Source organism: Gavialis gangeticus, unplaced genomic scaffold, assembly GCF_001723915.1.
Source record: "Gavialis gangeticus isolate Ggan-Ray unplaced genomic scaffold, GavGan_comp1, whole genome shotgun sequence".
Taxonomy (NCBI): Eukaryota; Metazoa; Chordata; order Crocodylia; family Gavialidae; genus Gavialis; species Gavialis gangeticus.
The window spans coordinates 125,158,504-125,183,465 of record NW_017729022.1 but is presented as its reverse complement, the minus strand read 5'-3'; the positions used below and the strand labels follow the sequence as shown (position 1 = coordinate 125,183,465).

The 24,962-nt window shown below is 43.2% G+C and overlaps 1 protein-coding gene across 2 annotated transcripts in view; it reads left to right on the top strand.

Moving 5' to 3' along the window:
* Positions 1-24,962, top strand: part of CFAP61 (cilia and flagella associated protein 61) — a 252,631-nt gene that overhangs the window by 1,947 nt on the left and 225,722 nt on the right. For both annotated transcript variants that reach the window (XM_019516128.1, XM_019516127.1), the window contains exons 2-6: positions 5,171-5,321; positions 6,381-6,531; positions 7,604-7,680; positions 10,763-10,830; positions 13,925-14,051. In XM_019516128.1, the coding sequence (XP_019371673.1) occupies positions 5,179-5,321; positions 6,381-6,531; positions 7,604-7,680; positions 10,763-10,830; positions 13,925-14,051 (566 nt within the window). In that variant the 5' untranslated portion in view covers positions 5,171-5,178. The remainder of the gene's footprint in view (positions 1-5,170; positions 5,322-6,380; positions 6,532-7,603; positions 7,681-10,762; positions 10,831-13,924; positions 14,052-24,962) is intronic.

Here is a 24,962-nt window from a genome sequence, read left to right as displayed (position 1 = left end):
GCAAAAACTACTTCACGGTTAGGGCGGCTAGGAGCTGGAACCAACTTCCAAGGGAAGTGGTGCTGGCCCCTACCCTGGGGGTCTTTAAGAAGAGGCTGGATGCCTACCTGGCTGGACTCGTTTGAGTCCCATTTCTCTTTTTGGGGTTTTTTGTTGTTCTCCCGCCCTGGCGGGGGGTCGGGCTAGAAGATCTACTAGGTCCCTTCCGACCCTTAATCTATGAATCTATGAATCTATGAATCTATTAGCAAATCTGGCTCTGCCTGCCTGCCTGTCAACCATCCAAGGAGGTTGCACCTCTGCCCTCAGCAGCATTGTAACTGCTGACATTTACTTACACGGTCACTTGTTTGCCCAAGTGAGCATAACTGGTTCTGCAGATGCATTCTTGCTAGTCTTCCTCTAATGGGAAACAAGTCCATGTGAGCCTATGTTAGTGAATAAGGGGTGTGACAGTGGCCTTTAGAGGATGTGTAGAGTGTATGAGTGATGGTAGAGGCCTTTATTTGGAGGGTCAAGGTCTCTGACTAGCTGGAAGAGAAGATATGGAGGATAAAAGGCCTGGGGGGAACACCCTCTAGTGCAGTGATTCTTGCCCAGGGTACCATGAGATCCTCTGAGGGGTGCCACAGCTTGCCCATAATATTAGCACTGTTAAGTGTACAAGCATGATTCACAACATAAACCCAGAGATTTCAAATAGAAATCTATAATGTTAAGAGCATTCTGACCTGTTGTGGTCATCCTGAGTTCTTTGCAACAGAAAAATTAGCCTGTTATTTTTCCATAGTCAGAAAATCAGTGAGAACCAAAAGTTGGCATTTTTCAAGTGGCCTTGAGGCTAATGAGGGGTGCTTTAAGTCTAAAAATGAGAACCACTGCCCTAGGTCTCGTAGATTTTCAGGGTCAGAAGGGACCTCAGCAGATCATCGAGTCTGACCCCCTGCTCTGGGCAGGAAAGAGTGCTGGGGTCAGATGGGGTCCTGCCCAGGAAGGTAAACAAGGTAAAGGCTTTTTAGCCTGATATAGGAAGGGTGGAAGGGAACATGTACATGGATTTACAGTTCACAGGCTAGATCTGGTCCACCAAGGGATTATATCTGGCCTGTGGTGGGTCCCTCAGCCCCACCGGCCCAGGCATGGGCGGCAGCTCAGGCCGTGGTGCATGCAACCAGTCTTACCACCCCCGGATGTGGAGGGGCTATCTGGCACAAAGCGCAGCCCACCCTATCCCCATGTGTGGCTCTCCAGCATGCTGGGAGCTGTAGTCCATTGGACTGGGTGGGACAGGGTGGCAGGGTGGTACGGTGGTTGGACTCAGCTTCCCAGAAGCCCCTGCAGCAACTTGTTTTGGCTCCAGCTGCTGCTGTCAGTGTCTCCATCTCTGCCTCTGCTGCCAGCTCCATCTCTGCCTCTCCTGCCAGCCCCAGCCTAGGCATCCCAGGATGCCCACCCCGCACCCACTATCAGGGGTGCCTGGTTGGCAGTGTGTCCATGGAGACCTGCCAAGGACCCCTGCAGGCAGGGCATGTTATGCTGGGTGGATGGCATGGGGCTGCAGGCAGGCGGGGTGCAGTGTCCAGGAACGGGATGGTTGGCTGGGGCCAGGGCTGAGATTGTAGGGTGGTAACAGAATGCAGCAGAGCCATGATCCACTTCTTAAGTGGTCCTCCAGCCCAAATAATTGCCTACCCCTGATTTAGTTGGTAAGGTCCAGTTCTGCACAATAAAACCCATGATTGTGACTTGGATACTGGGTGGATATAGGGGCCTTCCCACAAGTATGAGCATGTAGGATTGGGATCTACGATGCAATATGGTATTGGGAAGTTGGGATGAGGTAGGGGCTCCTGTCTCTATAAAGTGTATGGAAATTATAAGATGAGATGCTGCCTTTTCTAGTCTGTATTCATCAGGTGTGCTGATCCATAATAAAAGGTAGGTAGCTGAAACTTTAACCATTTAAAAGGGAAGTGACTCTCAAGCATGCACTGGAGCTGTTCAAATTTAATTGCTACATTTCTCTCCTCCTATGCTGGTGTAAGTGTAGCTAAGCTACTGTAAGGTATGGACACAGGTAACAACTGAACTGTTATGGGTTGTTATGGGTCAGAGGTGGCCAGGCATAATGTGCCCTAGTGTTCCAGCTACAACAGTCACCTTTTAGATGTTGAAGTGCTGTAGATTTGAGATACCACCAGTACAAAATATACAGCGGTCAGTACCTGTTTGACAAAAAATAACAAACACAGCCTGGGATTTCTACACTTGAAGTCACAGATTTTTAGCCCCACTCTTGTAAACCTTCATTCATGTTAAATTTTATAGACATGAACGAGCACAACAGCATGGTAAGAGAACATGTGTGCATGTTTTAGACCTTGGGGGGTAGGACTGAGCATGCAGCTCAGCATGCCTTGCCATGAGCTAGGGAAGAAGGAGAGGAGGCTTGCACCCATATTTTGGAGGGCCAAGGGGGTGGATCACCTGTGGCTAGGGACATTTTTACTTTACTGCTTTCTTAAATATAAGTTCAGTAAAGTTTACTAGCCTGCACTTGACTGAACAATGCAGTTACTAGAGGCTGGTGAGCAGAGGCTGTGGTTAAGTATAGAGTGAAGGCATAGTCAGTTGTTTAAAAGATAGCTTTTATTGAACAAGCAATGCAAAGGAGCTCAACTGATTAAAAAGTGCCAATGAAAGGAGAAAAAGGAGGCAGTAGATTTCTGGCTACATATCAGAGTGACCAGTTGCAGTAGTGGATTGGGATGAGGAGTACTGCAGTGTAGGATGCCTTGAAGACTTACTAGACCTGTGTCACTGAACACCTGGTGTCTACATGTAATAATATTGACCTGGTTCACAGTGTACTGGTTCACAAGAGTATTTGATTTTGCAGATAAATTTCTGAACCATTCCAGCAACTTTAAGCCAATTTAACAGGCGTATGTGGTTGTCTGCCTAAGGTTTGGAGGAGTCCAATTGTTATCCGTGGCCATGGTCTCTGATTAATATTGGAAACATACAATGTAGGGTGGATGGTTTTAAGGTTATTTTTCCCTAGTCTGCATCTAATCTGCATGCATTTTCCCCCTCCCCCTCTTTTGAATAGAAAATGCTGTGTTTTGTATGTATACAAATATTTGATAGCTTTTGTGAACAGTGATTGTATTTGAATTGCTCATGTCCATACCTTTAAATGATACATTTTTCTTTGGTAGTGTAAGAGTGATGTAGCTGTGAGGGTCCAGAAAAATTATGCAAGAGACAAAGATTTTTAGGATGATTTCTTTTATTGGACCAATTATATAGTTAGAATATAGTTAGACAAGCTTTCAAATACAAGGCATTCTTCATCGTGTCTGACCGGAACAAGTCAGACACAGCCTAGTAAAGATCAGCTGTAGGAGAGGGTGAGAAAAATTCCCTGGGGTAGAAGACACAATTTGCAGAAGAAAAAAAGGGGTGCCCATATCCTGGCTTGTAGACCAAATCAAGGCCACAGAGCCATGGCATCCAGCCCATAGGGCTCCCCACAGGTTGTACAGTTTGGCGGTGGGAGAGCAGTGGCAATCAATACTGCCACCCTTCCCCCCCCCCAGACAAATTCCCAAGCCTCATGCTGCTGGATTGGGGCTGGGCCATGCCCCCTTTCCACTGCGCTGCTGTGTTGGGGCCTGGCCACACCCTCCACGTGGCCTGATCAAGGCCTACCATGCCCACCTGATTGGGCCCACAAGCTGGATCTGGCATGTGGTCGAACCAGGCACCACCCATCCAGCCTGCAGAGCCAAAAGGTTGAGCACCACTGTAGTAGGAGATCAAGGCCTGTCAGAAGGGAGAAGGGTCATTATCACCTTTCTTGTGTGGAAAAAATTCAGGTAAAATATAGTGTGCCATAAAACCAATGCCAATGTTTAGTTCTTGGTTTTTAGCATCCTGCCAGCTTATGAATTTTTGTTCCCAAGTTCGCCTTTTAAAGGTGTCAGGTAGATTTCCTTTGAGTGTGAGGATAGTGAGGCCAGAGAGGAAGTGCTTGTTCTGCGAGAAATGTACTTCTAATGGGGTGTGTGTGTCTGTCCTTTTATGTTTTTTTTCTGTGCAAGTTCATTCTTGTACATAGTAGCTGTTTAGATGCACCCATGTAGTTGCCAGGAGGGAACTTATTTTTTCTTTACAATTTAACTCTACTTAGTATATCTACATTTAACCTTGAGTAGCAACTTGATGGAAAGATGAATCTTTCTGTGTTAGTTAATCACAGATGGGCTGATATTAGAGTGGCCATTCATCCGTTTTTGAATCAAGGACATTCCGTTTTTCTGGTCCTCTGTCCTCTGTTGATATGAAACTGGACGCTTTTATGTTCTCTATTTTTCAAAGCTTGGCACCCCCGCCAACACTATCGCAGCTGCTTGTGGGAACTCCCTGCTTGGCCCACCCCTCCTGGTGACACTGCTGCGGCTGCATGTGGGAGCTCCCCACTCACTGTTGACATGCCCCCGCCGCTGACACAGCTGCCACCGCCTGCAGGAGCTCACTGTGCCCCCCCAGAGAGGCATACAATGTTCATGGTGGTGAGGACAGTTGCACTAAATGCAACTGTCCTCTATTCTTTAGGTACCTCGATGACCACCCTAGCTGAAAGGTAATGTGCATGTCATATTATAGATTATGAACTTGTTAGGTGTACTAAGGAACAAGTTAGCCAGGGAGAAACTATACAAACACTTCACATGTGGAACTGCAAATGGACTTTTAGTTGGATTAGGGATTACAGCTCTATCTATAAAGCTTTTCCTTTCTGAAGTTCAAATATCTTTATTGATTGAGAAAGCTCGCTTTTGGACAAATAGTTTGAAATAGACACTAGTGATAAGCATTATGCAAACACCTACACATAAATAAATAAAAGCAAGAGTAGTCTGTAGTCATTAAAAACATCCCCTGGACATATAATGACATTTTATATAGTAATCATTTTACAACAGGTAGTTTAAAAGATATTATTAAAGGGGCCTATGGGAACTAGGTACTCCAATCCTATTGATTTTTCTTCAGTCCCCCCCATCCATTTGAAAGTCCCATCTCAAGTAACTAAATTTAAGGCTGAAATCACTGCAGACGCCATCCACTTGAGAATAATAGCAATGTTTTCTTTTTGCTGTAGTGCATAAAATGGCTGCAATAACTTCTGCAACAGGAACTACAGAAGTGGTTTGTGCCAGAAGAACTGAGTCAAATGACATTCCTGGTATTGTCAGCCTTGTCAACTATTCTACAGAAATTTGTTTTGGAAGGATTAATGTTGTTTATCTTTTGTAAGTAACAATGTTTTAAGAATATAATGCAATGATTCCTAAAAAGAGATGTCCAGAACCTATGCTCTACCTAAACCTTATCTGGGTTGACAGTGTAGCATAACATCATTGAAGAAAATATATCAAAAAGTGAAAAACGTGCTTTCCCCTGTTTTTCACCACTCATGTTTACTTGAGTCATGTGTGGCTCTATTTAAGTTAATGAATATGGTGAGAAGGGTTTCTCTCTCTCTCATATTTATACTTATGAGAGAGAGAGAGAGACCTTTCTTACCATATTTATTAACTATATAGATAGATGTAGATATAGCTTCCTTAAGAAATAAGCTTGACGGTTATTCAGTTAAACCAGATAATCTAACTGCTTCTTGACTTGCATGATTGAGGCCTTTTGTCAATTAGAGAGAGTTTCAAATAGAAATGACAAGATTAGAGGCTTTGACAGAGCCAGAACATGACCCTTCTTTTTTCCTTTTTTGTAGTTAACACTGTCACTCTTTTGGATAAAACAGAATGTAACTAATCTAGGTATTGTAAAGCACTTCGCAACATAAATGAATTCTGTGTTAGTTGTGCAAGCAAGAACAGCAGTCATTTTAACACACAGGAACAATTCAGACAATTTTATTGCCAGAATCTGCAGAAGCAAGCACAAATGTAGGACATCTCAGTTTCTGTGTCCAACTTGAGATCCCTTGGGTTTGACTTTTTCCAGTGGGTTGAGTACTCATGCAGCTCCACTTGAATTCAGTAGGTGATGTACCTCTGGACAATTGGGTCTAGACTGACCAGGGTTCAATATTCAAAACAGAGGCTCCCAAATTACTGGCCATCGATGCAAATGTAATTATTAATCTCTCTGTGAATATATATGGAATATTAAATGGTTTGTGCAGTGAGCAATTACATTGATGAGGTGACTGCTTCATAATGTCAGATGCAACTCTGAAAGTAAAGTGCAAATAACTTGTAACCCTGAAAATAATGTGTCTATAATTACTTCCTGGATCATCTTGTTATGTTTTCTTTAATTTCTGCAAATTAAAATGTGGTCCACAGGGAAAAGGCAAATCTTGCTGTGACGCTCAGTAATGAGAACAATAAAGTTCTCGCCCATGCTGCATTTTTTGACTACCCAAACTGGAATATTGTTGATCAGGCTGATTGGGAACCATTCTTACATCAAAATTACAATAACAGCAAATGCACGGTAAGTAAATGACCTTTTTTTTTCCTTTTTTTCTTAAAGATAAAACTTAAGGGACTTCAATTTGACTTTTGTTTTTTCTTTTGAATGTTATGTATCTTCAGTTTTAGTACAATTCAAGGGGCAAAGCAATTGGATTACAATTGATATTAAAGAGTTACTGTACTTGTTATATATTACATATTTCCTTTTTCTCTGGGATTAGGGGAAGAATTCTTATAGAAAATGAACTCCCTGATACTGCAAATTTATTTTATTTTCCAAGTCACTCCTTTGTTTTTTTGACTGCACTAAAAGGTTTTTAATAAAAAAAATAGCTGACTCATTGAAAGCAAATCACACAGAGTCCTAAACATTCTCTACAATGGAAAGTTTTACTACATTTTATAATGTTATCACTTGTCCTAGAGGTTTCCAAGACATGGTATCATTTCACATTTCACCCATAATTTTAACATGGGTTTGATGATATTTGGTGGTTTTTTTCTGAAGTCTCCCCTCTTGGAGTCAAGTGGTTGTATAAGAATCTCTGCTTTCATGTGTTTTTAATGGTACGTTTCTAGTAATTGCATGGGTTGAAAAAAGCTAAAAATATCAACCCTAAAGCCTCAAAAAGTAAAAGCATACACAGAATCTAAAATTTATTCTTATAAGTATTTTTTTTATTCTTAAGCCTATGTCCTGGATATTTGAGGTATGATGCTCATTTGAGGTAGGCTGCGCATTTGAGATGAGGGAAGATACAAAAGCATTCCTTTCCTGAGGCAAAATACGTAGTTCTCGACTAAACAGCCATGTAGGCAAAGACATCTAGGAGCAGGAATATGATCTGAGTCAAAGCTGTAGGGTCACTGCTGCTGCTGCTGTTGTTTTTAATTTACTGTCAAGACCTGACAGTTAGAGTTTGATCCTGCAACTACTTATGCATGAGTAACTTGACCCCATTAAAATCAAAAGGTTACTCATGTGTGTAGAACAGCTCCCTGTGAGTGCGTGTAAAAAGTACTGGGGACTAAAAGTGTACATTAAGATTTTAATTAATTTAAAAATATGTATCTGTTTGTTTGTATTATAGCCTCTGAATACATTGTTTATGCATTTTTTTGTCGCAAAAGAGGAATATGCAGTTGGATGTTGTCAAGAAATTATCAGGTGAGTTGACATGTAACCAAGCATTGTGAAGCATGTGTGATTTCATAGTTTCATAGTTGGTAGGGTTGGAAGGGACCTGAGCAGATCATCAAGTCTGACCCCCTGCCATGGGCAGGAAAAAGTACTGGGGTCAAACGACCCCGGCAGGGTGTTCATCCAGCCTCCTCTTAAAGACCCCCAGGGTAGGAGCCAGCACCACTTCTCTTGGAAGTTGGTTCCAGCTCCTAGCCGCCTTGACAGTGAAGTAGCACCTCCTGATGTCTAGTCTGAATCTACCGTCTGCCAGCTTGTGACTGTTATTTCTAGTCACTCCTGGTAGTGCTCGGGGGAACAGGGACTCCCCCAATGCCTGCTGGTCCCCTCTGACTAGTTTGCAAATGGCCACTAGATCCCCCCTCACCCTTGTCTTGTGGAGGCTGAACAGGTTCAGGTCCCGTAGCCTCTCCTTGTAGGGCCTGCCCTGCTGGCCCCCGATCATGAGAGTGGCCCTCCTCTGGACCCTCTCCATGTTGTCCACATCCCTCTTGAAATGCAGTGGCCAGAACTGGACACAGTACTCCAACTGTGGCCTGACCAGTGTCGCACAGAGGGGGAGGATCACCTCCTTGAACCTGCTTGAGATGAATCTGTGGATGCATGACAAGGTACAGTTGGCTTTCCTAACTGCGTCCCCACACTGTGGGCTCATGTTCATTTTGGCATCAATGATGACTCCAAGATCTTTTTCTGCCTCTGCACTGACGAGAAGGGAGTTCCCCAGCCTGTAGATATGCTGCTGGTTCTTCCTCCCCAGGTGCATCATCTTGCACTTGTCAGTGTTGAAACCCATCCTGTTCTCATCCGCCCACGACTGTAACCTGTCTAGATCTGATTGCAGCCTGTTCCTCCCTTCTAGCGTACCCACTTCCGCCCACATCCAGTTTCTGCTAATTCATCTCTTAGCAGAAACTGGAATTAGAAGTGCTGATAGTAAATACTAGGAAAAAATGAACTCAATCTCTGAAGAATGTTGGCTGGAGACATGAGAGCTCTATACTGATCTAGTGCATGTTCTAGATTTCAAAAGCAGACTCTTATGCTGTGTCCACATGAGTGAGTACATGTCTGTTGTGGCATCTCAAAGCAGTTTGAGATGCCGCAATTTTAGAATTTATTTTATTACCATGATAGAGGCACTGGTAGGCTTCCAAATTGCTTTAAAATTGTAAATATATCCATTACCCAGCTGATCTCTCTCTCATTTTAATCATGGAAGAACACAGATTTTGGGTATTTTTCTGAGAGAATTTAGAGGTGGAGAGTTATCAGAGAATTTGCAATTTGCAATTTTTAAACAGGGAACACCAGGATCCCTGCTGGTGAGGCAAGTGTTGGGACCTGGGCAGAGGAGCCTGCCCATGGCCAGCACTGGGCGGACAACTGGAGGGCAGATAAGGTGGCTGACCTCCTGGCCATTTGGGGCCAGGAGGATGTGCTTCGACAATTCAAAGTGGGCCACCACAATAAGCACATATTCTGGGTGATAGCTGCCCACATGGCAGACTGTGGGTACCAGAAGACATGACAGCAGTGCTGCATGAAGGCCAACTGTGCTGTCTTAGCCCATTGGCAGCTAGCCCAGAGGTGCAGGCAGTTCTGCTGTAGTGCCCACACCACAGCCCAGGCAGCCATGCAGTCCTCATCCAGGTCTAGCAGACATGCAGCCATGGGGCCACAGGTCCACGGGGGTGGATGTTGTTGCAGGCGGCAGCAGGTCACAGCCAGGCAGCAGCCCCCATTGCCAGACTGCTGCAGTGGTTAGAGGGTGCAGGGGCCACTCTAGGTTAGGGCCGCTTTGGCGGTCCAGCCAACACAAGGGGCTAGTACCTATAGATACCAGCTGGCTGGGCCTCAGTGTAGCCCCAAGTTGCTCCCCAGAGCAGCATTTTATAATGCTAGGGCCAGCACAGTTGCAGGCCCCAGCCTCTAGCTCCCCTTGGCTGAAGATCCAGGAGAAGCTGGACAGGGTCAATTTGCCCCAAGTCGCACAATTTGCACCATGCCAAAGTTCATGTTCAGGCATGTGTGCTGAGGCACAAATGTCCAGCACAAATTTGTGCTGCTGCTACTTGATCTGCTGCAAGTGCACATGCCTGCTTGTGAGGACGCACCCTTAGAGTTCTGAATATATTTCCATAACAGTATAATCTCTTGCTAAATCTTTTGCTATTCTTCTTCATATAAACTTCTTTAAAACCATAATTGGTATTAATTTTTTCTTTTTGAAGTGGGATTGTTGAGTTGAGCAGAAAGCCTGAAAAGTTGTAGATATTTCTGAGAAATAGTGTCTGCAGGCAACCTTTTGAAATGATTGTTAGTTACAGATTATACAGTAGAGGAACTTCAGACTATAATGTACAAATAATGCAGTGCATCAGTGTGCTAGACTGATGCACAAGCAAATATTACTAAAGTTATTTGGTTCAGTTCAAGGTGTCCCTGCATACAAAAAATAAATGGCAGCCAGTGCTGTTATTAGTTGTACAGTAGCTTTGTAATGTCAGGCCATCTCATCCAGATGCCAGGTCAGAGATCTGCCAGCAGAGATCTGGCGTCTTTAAGTTCTCCATCACTGGGGAACTGATATAAAAAGGAAGCTTTACAAAATCAAAGGTTTAGGACAGTGATTTTCAACCTGTGGTCTGTGGACTCCTGGGGGTCCGCAGACTATGCCTAAGGGGTATGCAGAAGATGATTATGATCAATCTAAAGTATGAGAATACACACACCTACACTTCAAAGGGCTCTGCACCTCTATTTGAAATTTCCAAAGGAGTCCACAAATAAAAAAAGGTTGAAAACCACTGGATTAGAATATTAAACACAGTAGTTTGTGGGGGAGGGGAGGGAAGGCGGCAGTAGGAATTGCCTTAATTCTTGGTATCATCCTATCTGTGACAGACAAAAAGTTTTAACTTTTGAGCCATGTGGATTTATGAAGTAAGATGGAAATACTAGGAAATAACATTTGTATCTCAAGGAACTTGCTGCTGTATTTGACATGTAGTGTCTGAGACTGAATAAAATTATATTGTTTGTTCAGGACAGTGTTTAATGCAGTACCAGAATTGCACTTTATACTCCTCTTCATACCAAGTCAGGAGGAATTGGGTAAGAATTTGTTTTATACTACCTTACTCCTGAAATAACCAATGTAGTCTTAGATATTTAATATTCTGCATTTTCAGTTTTTACTAATTTTCACAGATATTTTTTTAATTGAAATTATTCTGTTTTTACTGATTTACACCCGTTTTTATGTTCACTCAATTTTTCAGGTACAGTAAAATCTCTGTTACCTGGTATAACAGGGGGCTGTCTCAGAGCTGGTCTGCCATTGGCTCGCCCACCTGTTTCTGGACCAACCGCCTGCCTCACTCGCCTGCCACACCTTGTTGTTTCTTAATTGGGTCTAATTAGGTGGGAGGCTGCCCATTCTTGCCCCAATGCCAGGGGCGTTATCTGTGGCTCCGTTCCTCCACTATACCGCAGCCCAAGCCTCGCAGATGGCACCCAGGTGACAATGCTCCCAGCCTATTCCCGGACCAAGCTTAGCCCGCATTGTCAGGCCTCAGACATATACACATTCATACCGCCCTCCTCTCACTAGGGCCTCTCACGCTCCACCCCATCTCACAGGGCCTCTTTTACTCATCAACAACTTATACTGCCTTGCTCCTTCTTGGAGCGGGCCCCTTCAGCCATAGGCTTTATCTAGCATACACCTTGGGTGGCAGATGTACCATATTTTGGGCCTCTCCTGCAACCCTCACCAGGGTAGTGGTCAGGTGACCAGGACCAAGCTTGCCCTGGCCCCTCCCAGGCAACTCTACACAAACTCCGGTTTCCCCCTCACTGGGGCTCCACATCTTCTGCCTCGTTCACTGGGACTACAGGGCTTCCTTTCCCAGTCAGGGCTCAGGTGGCTATAGCTATGCCTGGCCCCAACTGCTGTTCACAGTGCTGTAGGGGCTAGGGCTTATTGAGGCACCCCAGCCCGCCTACCACTGGGGTAGTAACTGGTCTGATATTTTCCTGGAGGCTCCCACGCCACTGGGCCACCCACTCCCAGCAGGGTACAGTTTCAGGTCATGCCCAGGACCAAGAGCCTTCTGCTCCTACCTGTAGATGTTTTTATACAGCAGCTCAGCCACACAGCGTTTCCTGCCTGGCTGCCAGCAGCAAACTGCTTTGTTTACATAGGCCTCCAGTGTCTCAAAATGGCTGCTGCAATCAAGCATCTACTGGCTGTTTGGCTCAGCCCTTAAAGTAGCAGGCACCAACAGTACCCTGCCACATCCGGCATAAGTTGGGAATGGCTGGGGGTGCTGGTAAGCTAAAAGTGGTGGTTGCCTGATGCACAGGTTTCCAGCAAGGGGTAACAGCAACTGCACGGGGACCTCGGAAAGATGGCTGGAGCTGCTACCTGAGGGCACAGGGCTCCTGGCTCTGACCTCAGGTGGGGCAGGAGGGGCCATGGGAATCACTCCTGGGGTGGGTGGGTCCCAGCTGCAGCCTGGCAGCTCCAGCTGCAGCCCTGCCCCAGGTGCTGGGACCTGTGAGCCCTACTGGGGAGGGGGGCAGGTGGGAGACTCCAGCCCTGGTCCCTGTGGTGGGCACTGCACCTCGCTGTTCTGCATGGGCCCACAGGTCTGGAGCCACTGCCCAGGGATGTGGGACTCCCAATTCTGACCCCAGGTGGGCTGGGAGGTGCTGGTGCCAGGGTTGGGATTGGGGTTGGGTGTCCCCTGCCTCCACATCTGGCCACGTGCCACTCCCACCAGCCCCTGGGCTGCGCCATGCGGTGCAGGCAGGTGGCGTTGGCTGTGACTGGGGTGAGTGGGAACAAGCAGAGCCCCGGAGGGCATGGGACATGACGCAGCTTGTCCCCGCTCACCGCAGCCCTTGCTGCAGGAGCCCCAGGAGTGGCCAACGCAAGCTGCCTGCACCACAGCACGGTGCAGCCCAGGGGTTGGGGTGAGTAGGCACAAGCGAAACCTCAGGGGGTTTGAGGCCTGGCGCAGCCCACCAGCTGCAGCCAGCTGGTGTCGGCCACTCCCAGGGCCACTGCAGCAGGGGCTGGGGTGAGCGGGGACAAGCTGTGCAGTGTCCCGTGTCCCCTGGGACTCCGCTTATTCCCACTAACCCCAGCCCCTGCTGCAGTGGCCCCGGGAACGGCCAACACCAGCTTTGGAGGAAACTGTAAGTGGGTGCAGGGCGTGGGGGGCATGACTCTTGCACCCTGGGAGGGCTGCGGGCTGGGGGGCTGTGCCGGACAGTTGTCCCAAGCGCAGATCTGGGGGCACGTGCCCCCCGGGAAGAGCCTGGCGCAGCCCCCCAACCTGCCACCCTCCCAGGATGCGCGTAACAGCAAGAGCTGCATGCCCCCCCCACATCCCACACCCACTGACAGTTCCCTCCGCTTTGCTCCCTGCTGCAGGCCCAGGAGTGGCCAATGGGCTGCACCCCACCCTTTTCCTAGTCCCAGCCTTCCTCCGTCACCACCGCGGGAACATATAATTATTTTCCCTGATTTAAACCAATTTTTTTTCCTTCCTTTTATCCTGATTTTAACCCAATTTTTATGTTTGGAAGATAAACCCTGAAAAATTCCTGGATTTTTTTTTTTTAAATAAAAACTGAAAATGCGGAATGCTATAGATATTGTAAGACTGATAGGGGTCTGCCCATTCCCTGCTCCTTCCCAGTCCCCCTCCACATCCCATCTCTTACCTGCTGTGAATTTTTTTTTAGGAAATATTTTAAGAGCAAGTTAAACAAATGTTTGACTGGGATGGTTTAGTAAGGGATGATCCTGCCTTGAGAAGGGGTTGGATTAGATAATCTCCTGATATTCTTTTCAGCCCTATTTTTCTATGATTTGATCATTATTAATGTACCTTGTGGTGTTTATAACAACAGGCATGTAGAAGTACCTATCCTAAGACACCATTTATGTTTTTATTATGACCCTTATCCAATGTAACAGTCTGCCTTCATGGGCCTTGATGCTGTATGATAAACTTAATCTTGAAACTTCATTTAACTCAATCAGTTCTGCTGGGAGTTTAAGTGGTGTCTTACTGAAATTCCTTAACAGTTTTTCATACATTGTTAACAGCTGGAAGGGACCTCACAAGATCATCATGTCCAGCCCTCCTGCACTAGGCAGGAAAAGTTTGTAACAAGATGTTTTCATTCTTAGGCTCAGGTTTGGCAACCATTTTTGAGGAGATGGTGAGTGTTCCAGATTCAACACTTGACATGGACTTCACTTTGCTTGTATGCCATAGGCACCAGTATGGTCCCCTGCTGTATATTCGCAACGCAAGGTAATAGAACATAATTTTCTTGGCTTGTGTGATTGTCTGGATCAGTTTAATGAATCCTCCTTTATTTATTTATTTATTTATTTATTCAATTTTTATGCTTATATGCCATCCTTATTTTTCAATTCACAGTCTTAATAAGTATTCACATGCTTTATGGAAAACTATTTCAATCCTAAGCCAAATGGCATACTTTTTCTTGATGATAAAAGTCATTGACTTATAACCATTCTTTTTTATTTTACTTTTTCACACAAAAAGTGGTATATATTTTTTCTAACATAGATTTCTTGATAGTATATACATTTTGGTGAGCTCTAACTAGGATTTTTTTATGGCAGTAGTACAAAACCTTTCCGGTTTTTGCTGTTTCTCTTATCACTATATGTGTTTGTCTTAAACACAGTCCTGTATATTTTAGAGTCCATTCCTGTTTAGTTGCTGTTTTCTTTTATAAGACCAAATTCTGACCAGTTGAACAAAACCTGAACGACAGACTTTGCTCTAAAAGAAACGCTTTCTACAGATGGATAAGGAGGTCTTTGATTTAGCGGTCTTTCAAACTGCTTAGTAAGCCTGCTCCTGCTTTCCTACACATTCTTGTGATATGTGCTCTGAGTCCAAGCCCACTGGTCACCCCCTTAACAAATTCATTCCCTCTGTGCCTGCTTTTTCACTGAGCAGACATTCTCCATGCTGCAGCAAGAATGAAAGAAAAGAAAGGGATGATAATAGCACTATTTTTTCTCCCCTTTGTCTGTCTTATTTATTTGGATAGTAAGCAGTATGATCGGAGACTGTCTCTTACTAAGTTCTTGAAGAATACCCAGTGCAATTAGGCCTCAGTCTTGGTTTTAACTTTCAAGCACTAGTGGAATAAAAGCAATAATAGGATAATTAGAAAACCAATGCAGTGTTGAACTGCTTGATGGTCTGCCAAGTCCTCTAGCTCAGAGGTTCTCAAACTGTGGTCCATGGACCACCACTAGTCCGTGAGCTTCATTCAGGTGGTCCGCAGAAAGGTTGCGGAACAATCGAGACGATCTGTATTTGTAAGGTAAGACTACTGATAGTAAAATATGAGTTGTGTGCTTCGATTTGTAGAACAAAAAACAGTTTATTAAGTGATCTGCTGAGACCCTCAGCAATTTTCAAGTGATCTGCAAAAAAAAAAAGTTTGAGAACCACTGCTCTGGCTCATTGGAAACGCAGAGTTTTGGACACATTTGAATGTTATTCCTTTCTGTGTATATTCTTTTACAATATATGTCACCTAGTATCTGAGCCCTTTCCACTAATGCAGTAATGCTCACAGTTTTGGTCTTGCGGGCCATGTAATCCAGCCCATGGACCAGCCAGGCCATTCGAGCCATGCACCACCCCAACAGGTCCTGTGACCCTGTGCCTCTTCCATCTGCTAGGATCAGGCCCTGGGGACCAGCAGTGCTCCTACCTGCCAGGATTGAGAGATGCATCACTGCTGCCTGGATGGGATCAGGTTCTTGGGCTCCATGCTGCTCCAGCCTAGCCCCTGTGCACCGGGATTGGGTCCCATGCTGCCCTGTGTGCCCAGCTTAACACGCAGGGCCATGGTCTGTGGGGCTCCCCACAGATCCGTGGGAAGCCCTGCAGGCTGGAATGACACAGCACTAGATCTGGCTCACAGGTCAGGGGTTGAGCCTCCTGGCATTAGTGCATTAAACAACATAGCTAATATCTGTTACATTTTGTCTTTCATCCCTGATAGGGGAGGAAGATTCAGTCTGAAGTGTTGTTTTGTTTTTTGGGGTGTTTTCTTGAACATATGTGTTGGTGTGTATTAATGTTGGATGCAAAGTGTCAAAAGCACTTGGAGTGGAAGGTGGTGAGGTTGGTAGTGATGCAACTCCCTGGGAAAGTTCTTCCCTTCTGTCAGACTGGCCTCTTCCATCCTCTGCCCAGAGGAGCTTTGTCCATATTGAAAAGGGTTCCATTGTACTAGAGGGGCAAAGTTGCAGACTCTGGTTAACTTTCCAGAGTTTTAGGTAGACCTTTATATGGCCTGGACCCAGGCTGTTGAGCACTGTGAAGATAAGGCCTAAGACCTTTAACTTGCCTTGAGGGCTTGGATTTGACTGCCTTGCAGCATCTTGGGTATCTCTACAGGATTATACCCTTGTTCTTTGTCTCAGATTGTATTATTTCCTATAATTATTTGTAAGCATAGTTGTTTTTGTTGTTTGTAAACAAAAAGAATGATTTACAAAGTGCCTGCAGATGTTTCTAATTGCAGAAAAATACCAGGTTTTCCATGCCAATTATTATTTTTAAGGAGGAAAATCAGTATTCTTTTAACTTGCAGATAGGAAAAATACCTTTTAATAATAATTTTATATATTTATGCCCTAGGGAGTGCTGTTCCAGTGTTTCTTTCCTGGGTGACTACAGCAAGCATTTCTCTTCAAGTAACTTCTATTGCAATAAAGACATAATTGATATATGTGGCAAATTCTGATATTATGGAATCACATGAATGTGAAATTAATCTGCACTATCTTTTTTTTTAACTTCCTTTTTACTTCCCACCATCAATCCATGATGCAGGGAGGATATTACCTCGCTCCAGAGCCCTAAAAGATTTTTTCTGACTATATTGTTTGTCTTTTATTTAACCTGAAGCATGTTCTTCCTATTGGAAGCTCTCAAAAATTGCATGTTGGGAAATAACATTTTTTTTATGTGCCTGGAAATGTCAAGAAAGCTGTTTCATTATTACACTGAAGAGATGTCACTTTACCTGAGGGTTTGTTTTTTAAATAATATATATTACGTAATAATGGAATGGCTGATTCTAATGAAAACCAGACCAGAAAACTAATTAAAAAAAACTGCTTACCCCTTTTAAATAATATAACTTTTTGTTCTTTTAAATTTCTAGTTTAGCATAGTCTGGTGATAGATTCTTCAAGTAAGCTGAATTATGTTTACTACAGATGCCTTGCCTTCCCATTTTGTCTGTATTTACCTTTGTACTTCGCTAGCAGCCATAGTAACATTCAGTGGAAACTCTTTAGAGACTTATCTATGAAAGGGTTTTGACGCAGTCCCCAGCCACCTGCCTAGCAACATGTTCTGGGTCAATGATATGAGATTAGAGTAATCTCTGTTCCCTCTTTCCCTTACCCACAGGAAAAAATATATGCTGTAAATTGATCCTTTGCTTAACCCCTATTTATTGAAGTTATTCTTCATCTGACCTTTAAAACGTGAAATAAAGCTGTCGTGTCCCAGAACACAAAGCAGTGAGCTTTCATATTGAAGTCCCTTGCCTGTACCTTGCCACTAGACCTAATCACCCTCATTTGTACTTGTGTTTACTTTACAGCTGTGTACAATACATCACAAATCTGTATTTACTGGAGGTTGTTTATGTTACTGGAATAAGATCTACACACAAAAAAGCCATGGTCCCTTTAAAAAAATTGGTAGTTGTAGAAGTAAACTTGATGGCAGTTCTGCAGTATGTAGCATGCTGAGAAATGATTATGCTCATGCAAAACCCCAGTGACTGCCAAAAGGCTTTGCACTGGTGCAGCAACCCATCTTAACATAAGTTTGCAGGAATGAGACCCACAACCCAGAGAGCGACTCCACACAACAATATGCTTAAGAGGGAATAATGTCATTTCAGCATACTAATAAACATACAATATCAAACTGTAATGAAGTCTTAGTAGGAGCAGACCTCACTAGACAACTCCACCAATACATGCTGCTTCAGAATAAAGGCAAAACCATGTTCTGCTTATGAAGGACTTCATTTTAGTTAGAGCTCACATATGAATTCCTAGCAGTTTGTAGCACATTATATTTATTCAGAGATCCATTTTGCTTCTGTAAATTAATTCCAGTTGAGTTTCTACCTGTCCCAAAAATTGCAGGAAGGGTTGGGAAAATTGAAGCCTGAGAACTGTAGGTCACTGCTAGCAGCTTGTACTTCTGTTCTGGGCAAGTAGCTAAAGAGTCCATCGCTTTTGGGCCCCCAAGCTTGTCTTCTAAATTTGACAGCCATCTGAAAGAATCTGGTGATTACCAACAAGTCAAAATAAAAATAATCTAGTTCTTAGAAACATAATGCAGAATGAAATAGAAGTTCTACAGCATAGGAGCATTTGCCTTTACATCCTGCAGGACCATGTCTTGCGAGCAGCCACCCCCTCCTCTTATAAAAAGTGATCTGAAGAAGCTTCTATCAGAAATCAAGGCGTGCGGAACTCATACTCACTCTAAACTGATAGCTATCCCTAACAAAACATTTCCACCTCCAAAAGGCCCCATTTGCCTGACCTAGATGAGGTTATCACAGTTGAGCTTGGTGTAGAAGTGGTTGTGATGGGATACTGAATCTGTAGATCTGGATGGTCATATTGACCAGTTGTTCATAGAAGAGCAAGAAGGGAGCCTTCAAATTGAGCGTACAGATGATCATAAAAGAACGAGCAAAGTAAGAATGCATATGTAACAAGGAGGGCGTGTCTACCTGTGCAATTAATGTGACTGAATAAACTCTGGAGCAATTTGAGCCAGAGTGAACTAATCTTGGCATCACCATCTACACATGTGTTTAAGCACAGTAATTTATTCCGCCGTCGGATAGTACCTGTGTCTGATGGAACTGTCCTGTGCCAGAGTAAATTAATCTACTGTGCCCTAATTGTGGTGCACAAGTAAATGGTGATGCTTTACTGCACAGTAAATTAGTCTACTGCGCAGTAAAGTGCACGTTTAGATGCATCTGGAGATAGGTAATTTTATTCTTGTGCATTGGGCCAGTACAAATCATCTCTTCAGAACTTAAATCCTACTTACAGGTTGTGTTCCAATCTGCCATTATATCAGAATTTATAAATACAGACTATATTTATCATAACATTAATGAATGGAATTTTGAGGCAGCTTACAATTAATTTAAGGCCCCTTTAAACTCCAAGAATGGAACTGAGGTGCCTTAGTGAAATGGGAATCAGGCTGTATATTTCAATTGCCTGTTATAAGAACTGTAGTTGTAAGGGTTCCATCGTTGAACTGTTTACTGTATATGCATATTCAATAGAAGTATAACAAAGAAGGCTAGTTTCCTTAAAAGTTGGGGAAAAGGTGTTAATGGAAAAATCGTCATTGAGGAATGGGTATGAAAACAAATCTCCTCTAGTATGTACCATTTCAAGAAACACTATTTTAAGATATTCAATGGAAACATATTCTAGAAAGGCTTAGAAAAATTATGCAGCAACTGGGGGATAATGGTGGTAAGGAGAGAGTAATATAGGGAGCTTTAGGCACATTTTGTGGGATTGCTCAAAGGCACAAGATTATTGGGATAGGGTTACTAATCACATTGAATATGTCTGTCTTGAGGAGCCATTAGCAATCCTTTTAGGTCCCTCAATTAATAATGTGACGTTCAGAGAACATACATCTTTAAGATCTTTCATAGCTGGATAGCCCTTATTAGCTGGGAACTGAAAAAGAAGAGAGACTATTCTATTAATATTTGATTCAGTAGAGCTCTGGGGCATAGCGAAAAGGGAAAAATTAATGCATCAAATTAAATCTCAATAAAGGTGACAAAACTAATACATATTTAGATTAATGCCTGCTTTTATTGGATTTTCAGCCAAGGAACAGTCATGAGCTGTAAAACCAAAACACTTAAACCCTTTCAGATTAAATGATACAGCGATTGTGAACATTTTCAGCAAAGTGGACCTTCACAATTGCTAGCATTGCAGAGAAGCACAACTGTCCTTTTTTGGGAAAAGAAGAAAGAAAACAGACTTAAGTATATTCTTACTCTGTGTTTAGTACAGTTTGTAGCACACTTGCCCTGGCTAGACTGAAAGCTAAAAAATACGTAACAGGCAGAAAGTATAGGATAGACAAGGCTTAAATTTATAACTTTTGTGAAAAAACATCACGCTGATTGGTTAATATATTTTAGTAAGACAGTGAACCCTTTTATGTTTATCTTTGTTTTATTTTTGTAAACCACTGTTTTTAAAAATATGCCAATTTTGAATATTGAGCCTGTTCAACAAAACAGGCTCAATACAGCTCTTAAAGGAAGCTGTTATACTGTATCAGAATAATCTGAAATTCGTGAATTGTAGAACAATGTCAGGAGCACAACATGTAGTGATATTTTATAGTGGTTTAAAGTGTTGTTTGCAAAAATGTTGCCCCCAATTAATGCTCCAGTAACAATCAAGGGTTTGAAGACTTTTAATTTTATACAGTTCTAAGCTTTTAAAAATTCTCCAAAAAAGCATTTACTATGTTATGGAATATTTTCAAATGTTCTTCAGCACTACATGAGCCCTTGAAGGAAGTTAAAAGAAATGTGTTAGATAGTTGACCACTAGAGGTCATTAAGAGACCTTGCAAGAAAATACCACTTGCTTTGCTTTATGATGGCCATACCTGTCCTGGTTTTGTTTTTTATAAAAGGAACTGTACCAATAAACAGGAGTAATTGTAGCTATGCCAGTCCTTTCTTATTTTATCTCTGTTCCTCCAGAGGTGTGGATGATGGCATCATGGTGACAGATATGTACTTTTTGCAAAAAAAAGTGAATTGTGAGAAACCAATAGACTTATAGCACCTTTGGATTCCTAGATAGCAGCTATGGGCAGCACTGTCAGGTCTTAAATATGAAATGATCGTATTGGGAGCTCAAAATTATCATATTTGCTGAAAAACTATTGTACACTGGGAAAACATGCACATACGCATGCAAATAAGTATGCAAATACATCTTATTTACTTTATATTTCTTGCTGTACATTTCCAATGAGTGAGTGAGAACTGGGTCATCAAAGTTGAAGTATTTCTTTATTTTGAGGCATGTAGTCATAAGAAACTGCTGACAGGAAACCCAAAAGTTGGTTAAGACTCCCTGAGTGTGACTTGGGTTTTGCATATGCTGCATCAATTAGCTGCCTCAAATTATCGTACATTTTGAACACTTTTACTATTATTGATAATATATTGTAGAAGGGCTGAAATTATTGTACAAATATGATAATTATTGTACACCTGGCAACACTGATTGTTGGTCATTCTGCTTTTAATTTTTTGCTGCTGTTTAAATCTATGAGTAGTTAAGAAGTTGTTCTTTATAGCTGCATTGCTATATTCTTTAGTATGCAGTCCCCTGATATTTTTAAAGATAACCTGGAAACTTTAGAAGGTGCACAATTTGATAGTTCACTTTTGTTCAGAAGGATGATGTAAGCCAATGGTTCAGTTCAGCCCTTAGAAAATGCCAGCTATTAGCTTTCATTTGTTTTTTGACTACCCTACAAAGGACTGCAGGGTTCCACAGCACCCTGGTTAAGAATTATTGGTATGAGCTTTTTACCCACCCACTCAGTGAACTTCCTGGATACACTTTTCCTTTTAGGGCAGTCAGTCATGCTGGTTCTAAAGTCTAAAGCTCTATTTACTTAGTTTTTGGCTCTTGCAGGGACCATCTTTCACCCTGTGCACCTTTGTGATGGCTGAGGTTTTCTTTAGCATATGGCAGGAGCCTGTTGATGGGGATTGGAGGTAGGGTGTTTTCAGTAAGGCAGAGGCAGTCACTAACCTTATTACAGCTACTCCTCGCTTAACGTTGTAGTTACATTCTTGAAAAATGCGACTTTAAGCAAAACAATGTTAAGCGAATCCAATTATGTCACAGTAGTTACTTACTAGCAGGCAGCAGCCAAACGTAGTTATAACCGAACATTGTGTGACTTTAAACGAGTATGTTCTCTAATAGATCAGTGATGTAATAATGAAACAACTTTAACCGGGACAACGTTAAGTGAGGAGTACCTGTACTTGTTCCTTCTCTGGCCATGTACCATAGCCTGACTTTTCTCATTGTTAAGAGATTGTGCAAAATGTGCTTTTGGTCATGGATTGTTTGTTGCTGAACCAGGCTGTTTGGATGGTAAAATTTGTCCTGCTTATGAAGGGTAGGGTGATGCTAGAGACACTGTGTCACAAGCCCAAATGTTATGGTGATCGGCATATTTAAAAACAGTAAAACAATAGGTATTTAATTCTCTCATTGCACATTCCAACTATGACTTGGAAGCATTAAATTCTCCTTGTGGTGTTGCTTCTGATTAAAAGCTAAGATTTTGTAAAAGCTTAAGTTTGGATTTTAATATTATGTAACGTGTAAATACTTGTAGCTTTCTTTGTATTTTCATCTTTTAAAATGAGACTCTATGCATCAAATGACCTGTAAACCTCTAAAACAACAGTTGGCTACTTACAATCTGTGATCCAAATTTGGCTCACAGAGCCATTTGATCCAGCCCCCAGAAATGGGATTTTGGCAACATTTGGCAGTGGGGGTCTTGGGCAGCAGTTGCTCTCCCCTTGAGGAAGAGTAGCAGTGGTGGCTAGGTCCTAGTGCCCGACTTTCTCTGACATGAACTGTGACTGTGTCATTCTGGCCCAGAGCCTTAAAAGGCTGCTGATGGCTGCTCTAAAAGCACAGTTAGAGAGAACTTGAGGCAATTGTATACTGACAGGGAGAATGTAGCAGGAACTCTGAAAGTAGGAGCAACTAAGGTTCTGAACCAGCAAGTTGCAGAATGTCCAATGTCCCATTTGTTCAGGGAGAGTCCCATTTTGGCTTCAGGGAAGTCAGCGTGGACTCAGAGGTCCGTCTGTGGACTGAGGCCAAATCTTTACCAGCCTGTGTTGGATGTTGTCTGTGATTTATGTTGCCGAGCTGACTGACACTTTCTATGATTCTAGAGAAGTGCTCATCTTTCTGTCCTGTCACCCTGCCTCACCTAACCTTCTCTCCACTCTTGCACCTTCTTGTTTTAAAACACTGGTACAGGTTACCCAGAGAGGTGGTGGAAGCTCCATCCTTGGGGGATTTCAAAACCTGGCTAGACAGAACTTTGGCTGGGAAGATCTAGTTGGGTATGGTCCTGCTTTGAGCAGGGGGTTGGACTAGATGGTCTCTGAGATCCCTTCCAATTCTAATTGTCTATGATTCTATAATTCAAATATGCAACATGTTGCTATCCAGTACATTTGATGACCCTGCACAGCACAAAGAGAACCTTGGGTGGGAGGTGCCCTGTCTCCTCAGACCCTGTTAGTGCCTAGAGTCTCGTGCAGAATGGTGGGAGAGATGCAGTTTGTATCTTTGGCCCTTTCAGCTTTTTTTTTTTAGCCAAGGGCTCTACCTGGAAATCATAGGCTAGCATTATACCTGCTTGGCCCTATCCTGGATGTTCCTATGGTGCTGTCTCTTAAGAGTTATGATTTGACTTGGGTTAGCACAGCTTTATCTATACAGGAAGATAATACTTTACTTACATTTTTTAAAAACCATTAAAAAAACCCTAAATATCATTGTCCTCTACAGGGAAAACAGTGCTGGCCATGGGCCAAATTATAACTCTTACAGACAGTTCTGTAGGAATAGCCAGGCAGAAACTTTGGTGCATCTCCACTGAGATCTTTGTTGATTTAGACCAGTTCATTAAACATACATTTTTGTGCTCTATGTTCTTTAATCACTAAAGGAGTATTGACCAATCTCAGATGACCAGTCATAGCTAGCAATGTAGTAAGGAGGGCAGGTTTCTCTTTTCTAGCTTTGGTAGGAGCCTAACAAAAACATCTTTCAACCTCAACTGTATCCTTTTTTGTGTGTATGGGTGTGTGGTGTTTATCTGTGGCTATAGTTACAGTTATAGATTATTGGTGAGTACGTGACAAACCTGGGCTGCAGGTTTGTTGCTGAATTGTCATGCTCTGTAACATTCAAGGGACTAGTGTATTCCCCTCTACATGGAATCATGGGGAGCTTATGGTAAATGCCCCAAATTCACTGTGGGGAAGAAAGTCATTCAGTATATTTATTCCCCATCTCAGAGCCCTTCTGTAATTACAGTGTACAGTTTTAATTCAGTGTCATCAAGGATTTGGATGGTCATCGAGGAACAGGTACTTTACGGAGTGTAAAGGGCACCCAGAAATGTTGCATACGTTATTTTTGCTCTGAACAGCATCAAGATGTAGTCTGGGTTCCTTGACCACTTTCAAAGAGGGTCATGGGCATCTATCCTAGAAAGCAGCACAGCTGAGTTGGCCATAATGTTAATACTGAGATAATGGGACCAGAAAGTTCACTGAGAGGTAGCGACTAGGCCCAACTGTTCAAGGACTGGCTTTCCTTGTGGCCCTTTTGTTTCTGCCTGTTCTACCTACTGGAGTCCTGTCTCCCAAAAACAGATGGGGTAGAATTATACTTGCAGCTTCTGTTATGTTCCTAAGATTTCTTGTGCTAAGTAATGTAAGGAATGGTTAAACTACTAGGTGATACACTGCTTCATTCTTGTAAGAAACAGCAACTGTCCAAGTTACTCTTTGCAATTACCTCTGGTATACCTGGCATTGTAACTGAACTGTAATAGCACAGGAGGAGGCACTATAGTCTACTACATGGGAGGCCAACCATTTTTGACACTCATACTACAAATGAGCTCTGTACCCTCCTCAATGCCATTCTGATACCCTTTGTCTTCCTGACCTGTTGCTCTGCTTTCTGCTTCCTGCTCTGTGTTCCCTGCTTGATTAGCTGCTCAGCCTTCCACTCCCAGCCTGATTTCCCATTGTGCTGCCTGCTCCCTTCCTGATTTGCTATGTGCCACACAGAAAGAGGATGGCTGTGGCATTTGGGGTACCCATGCCACAGGTTGGCCACCCCTGGCCTACTGAATAGATCATTTGACCCTGATTCTGGAGACTTGGCACCTATCGCAAATTCATCCATTGGCTTGCTGGGTGACTCGGGGCACATCACTTCACCTTTCCCTATACTCTGCTTGCACTCTGAAAAGTAAATTGTGGAC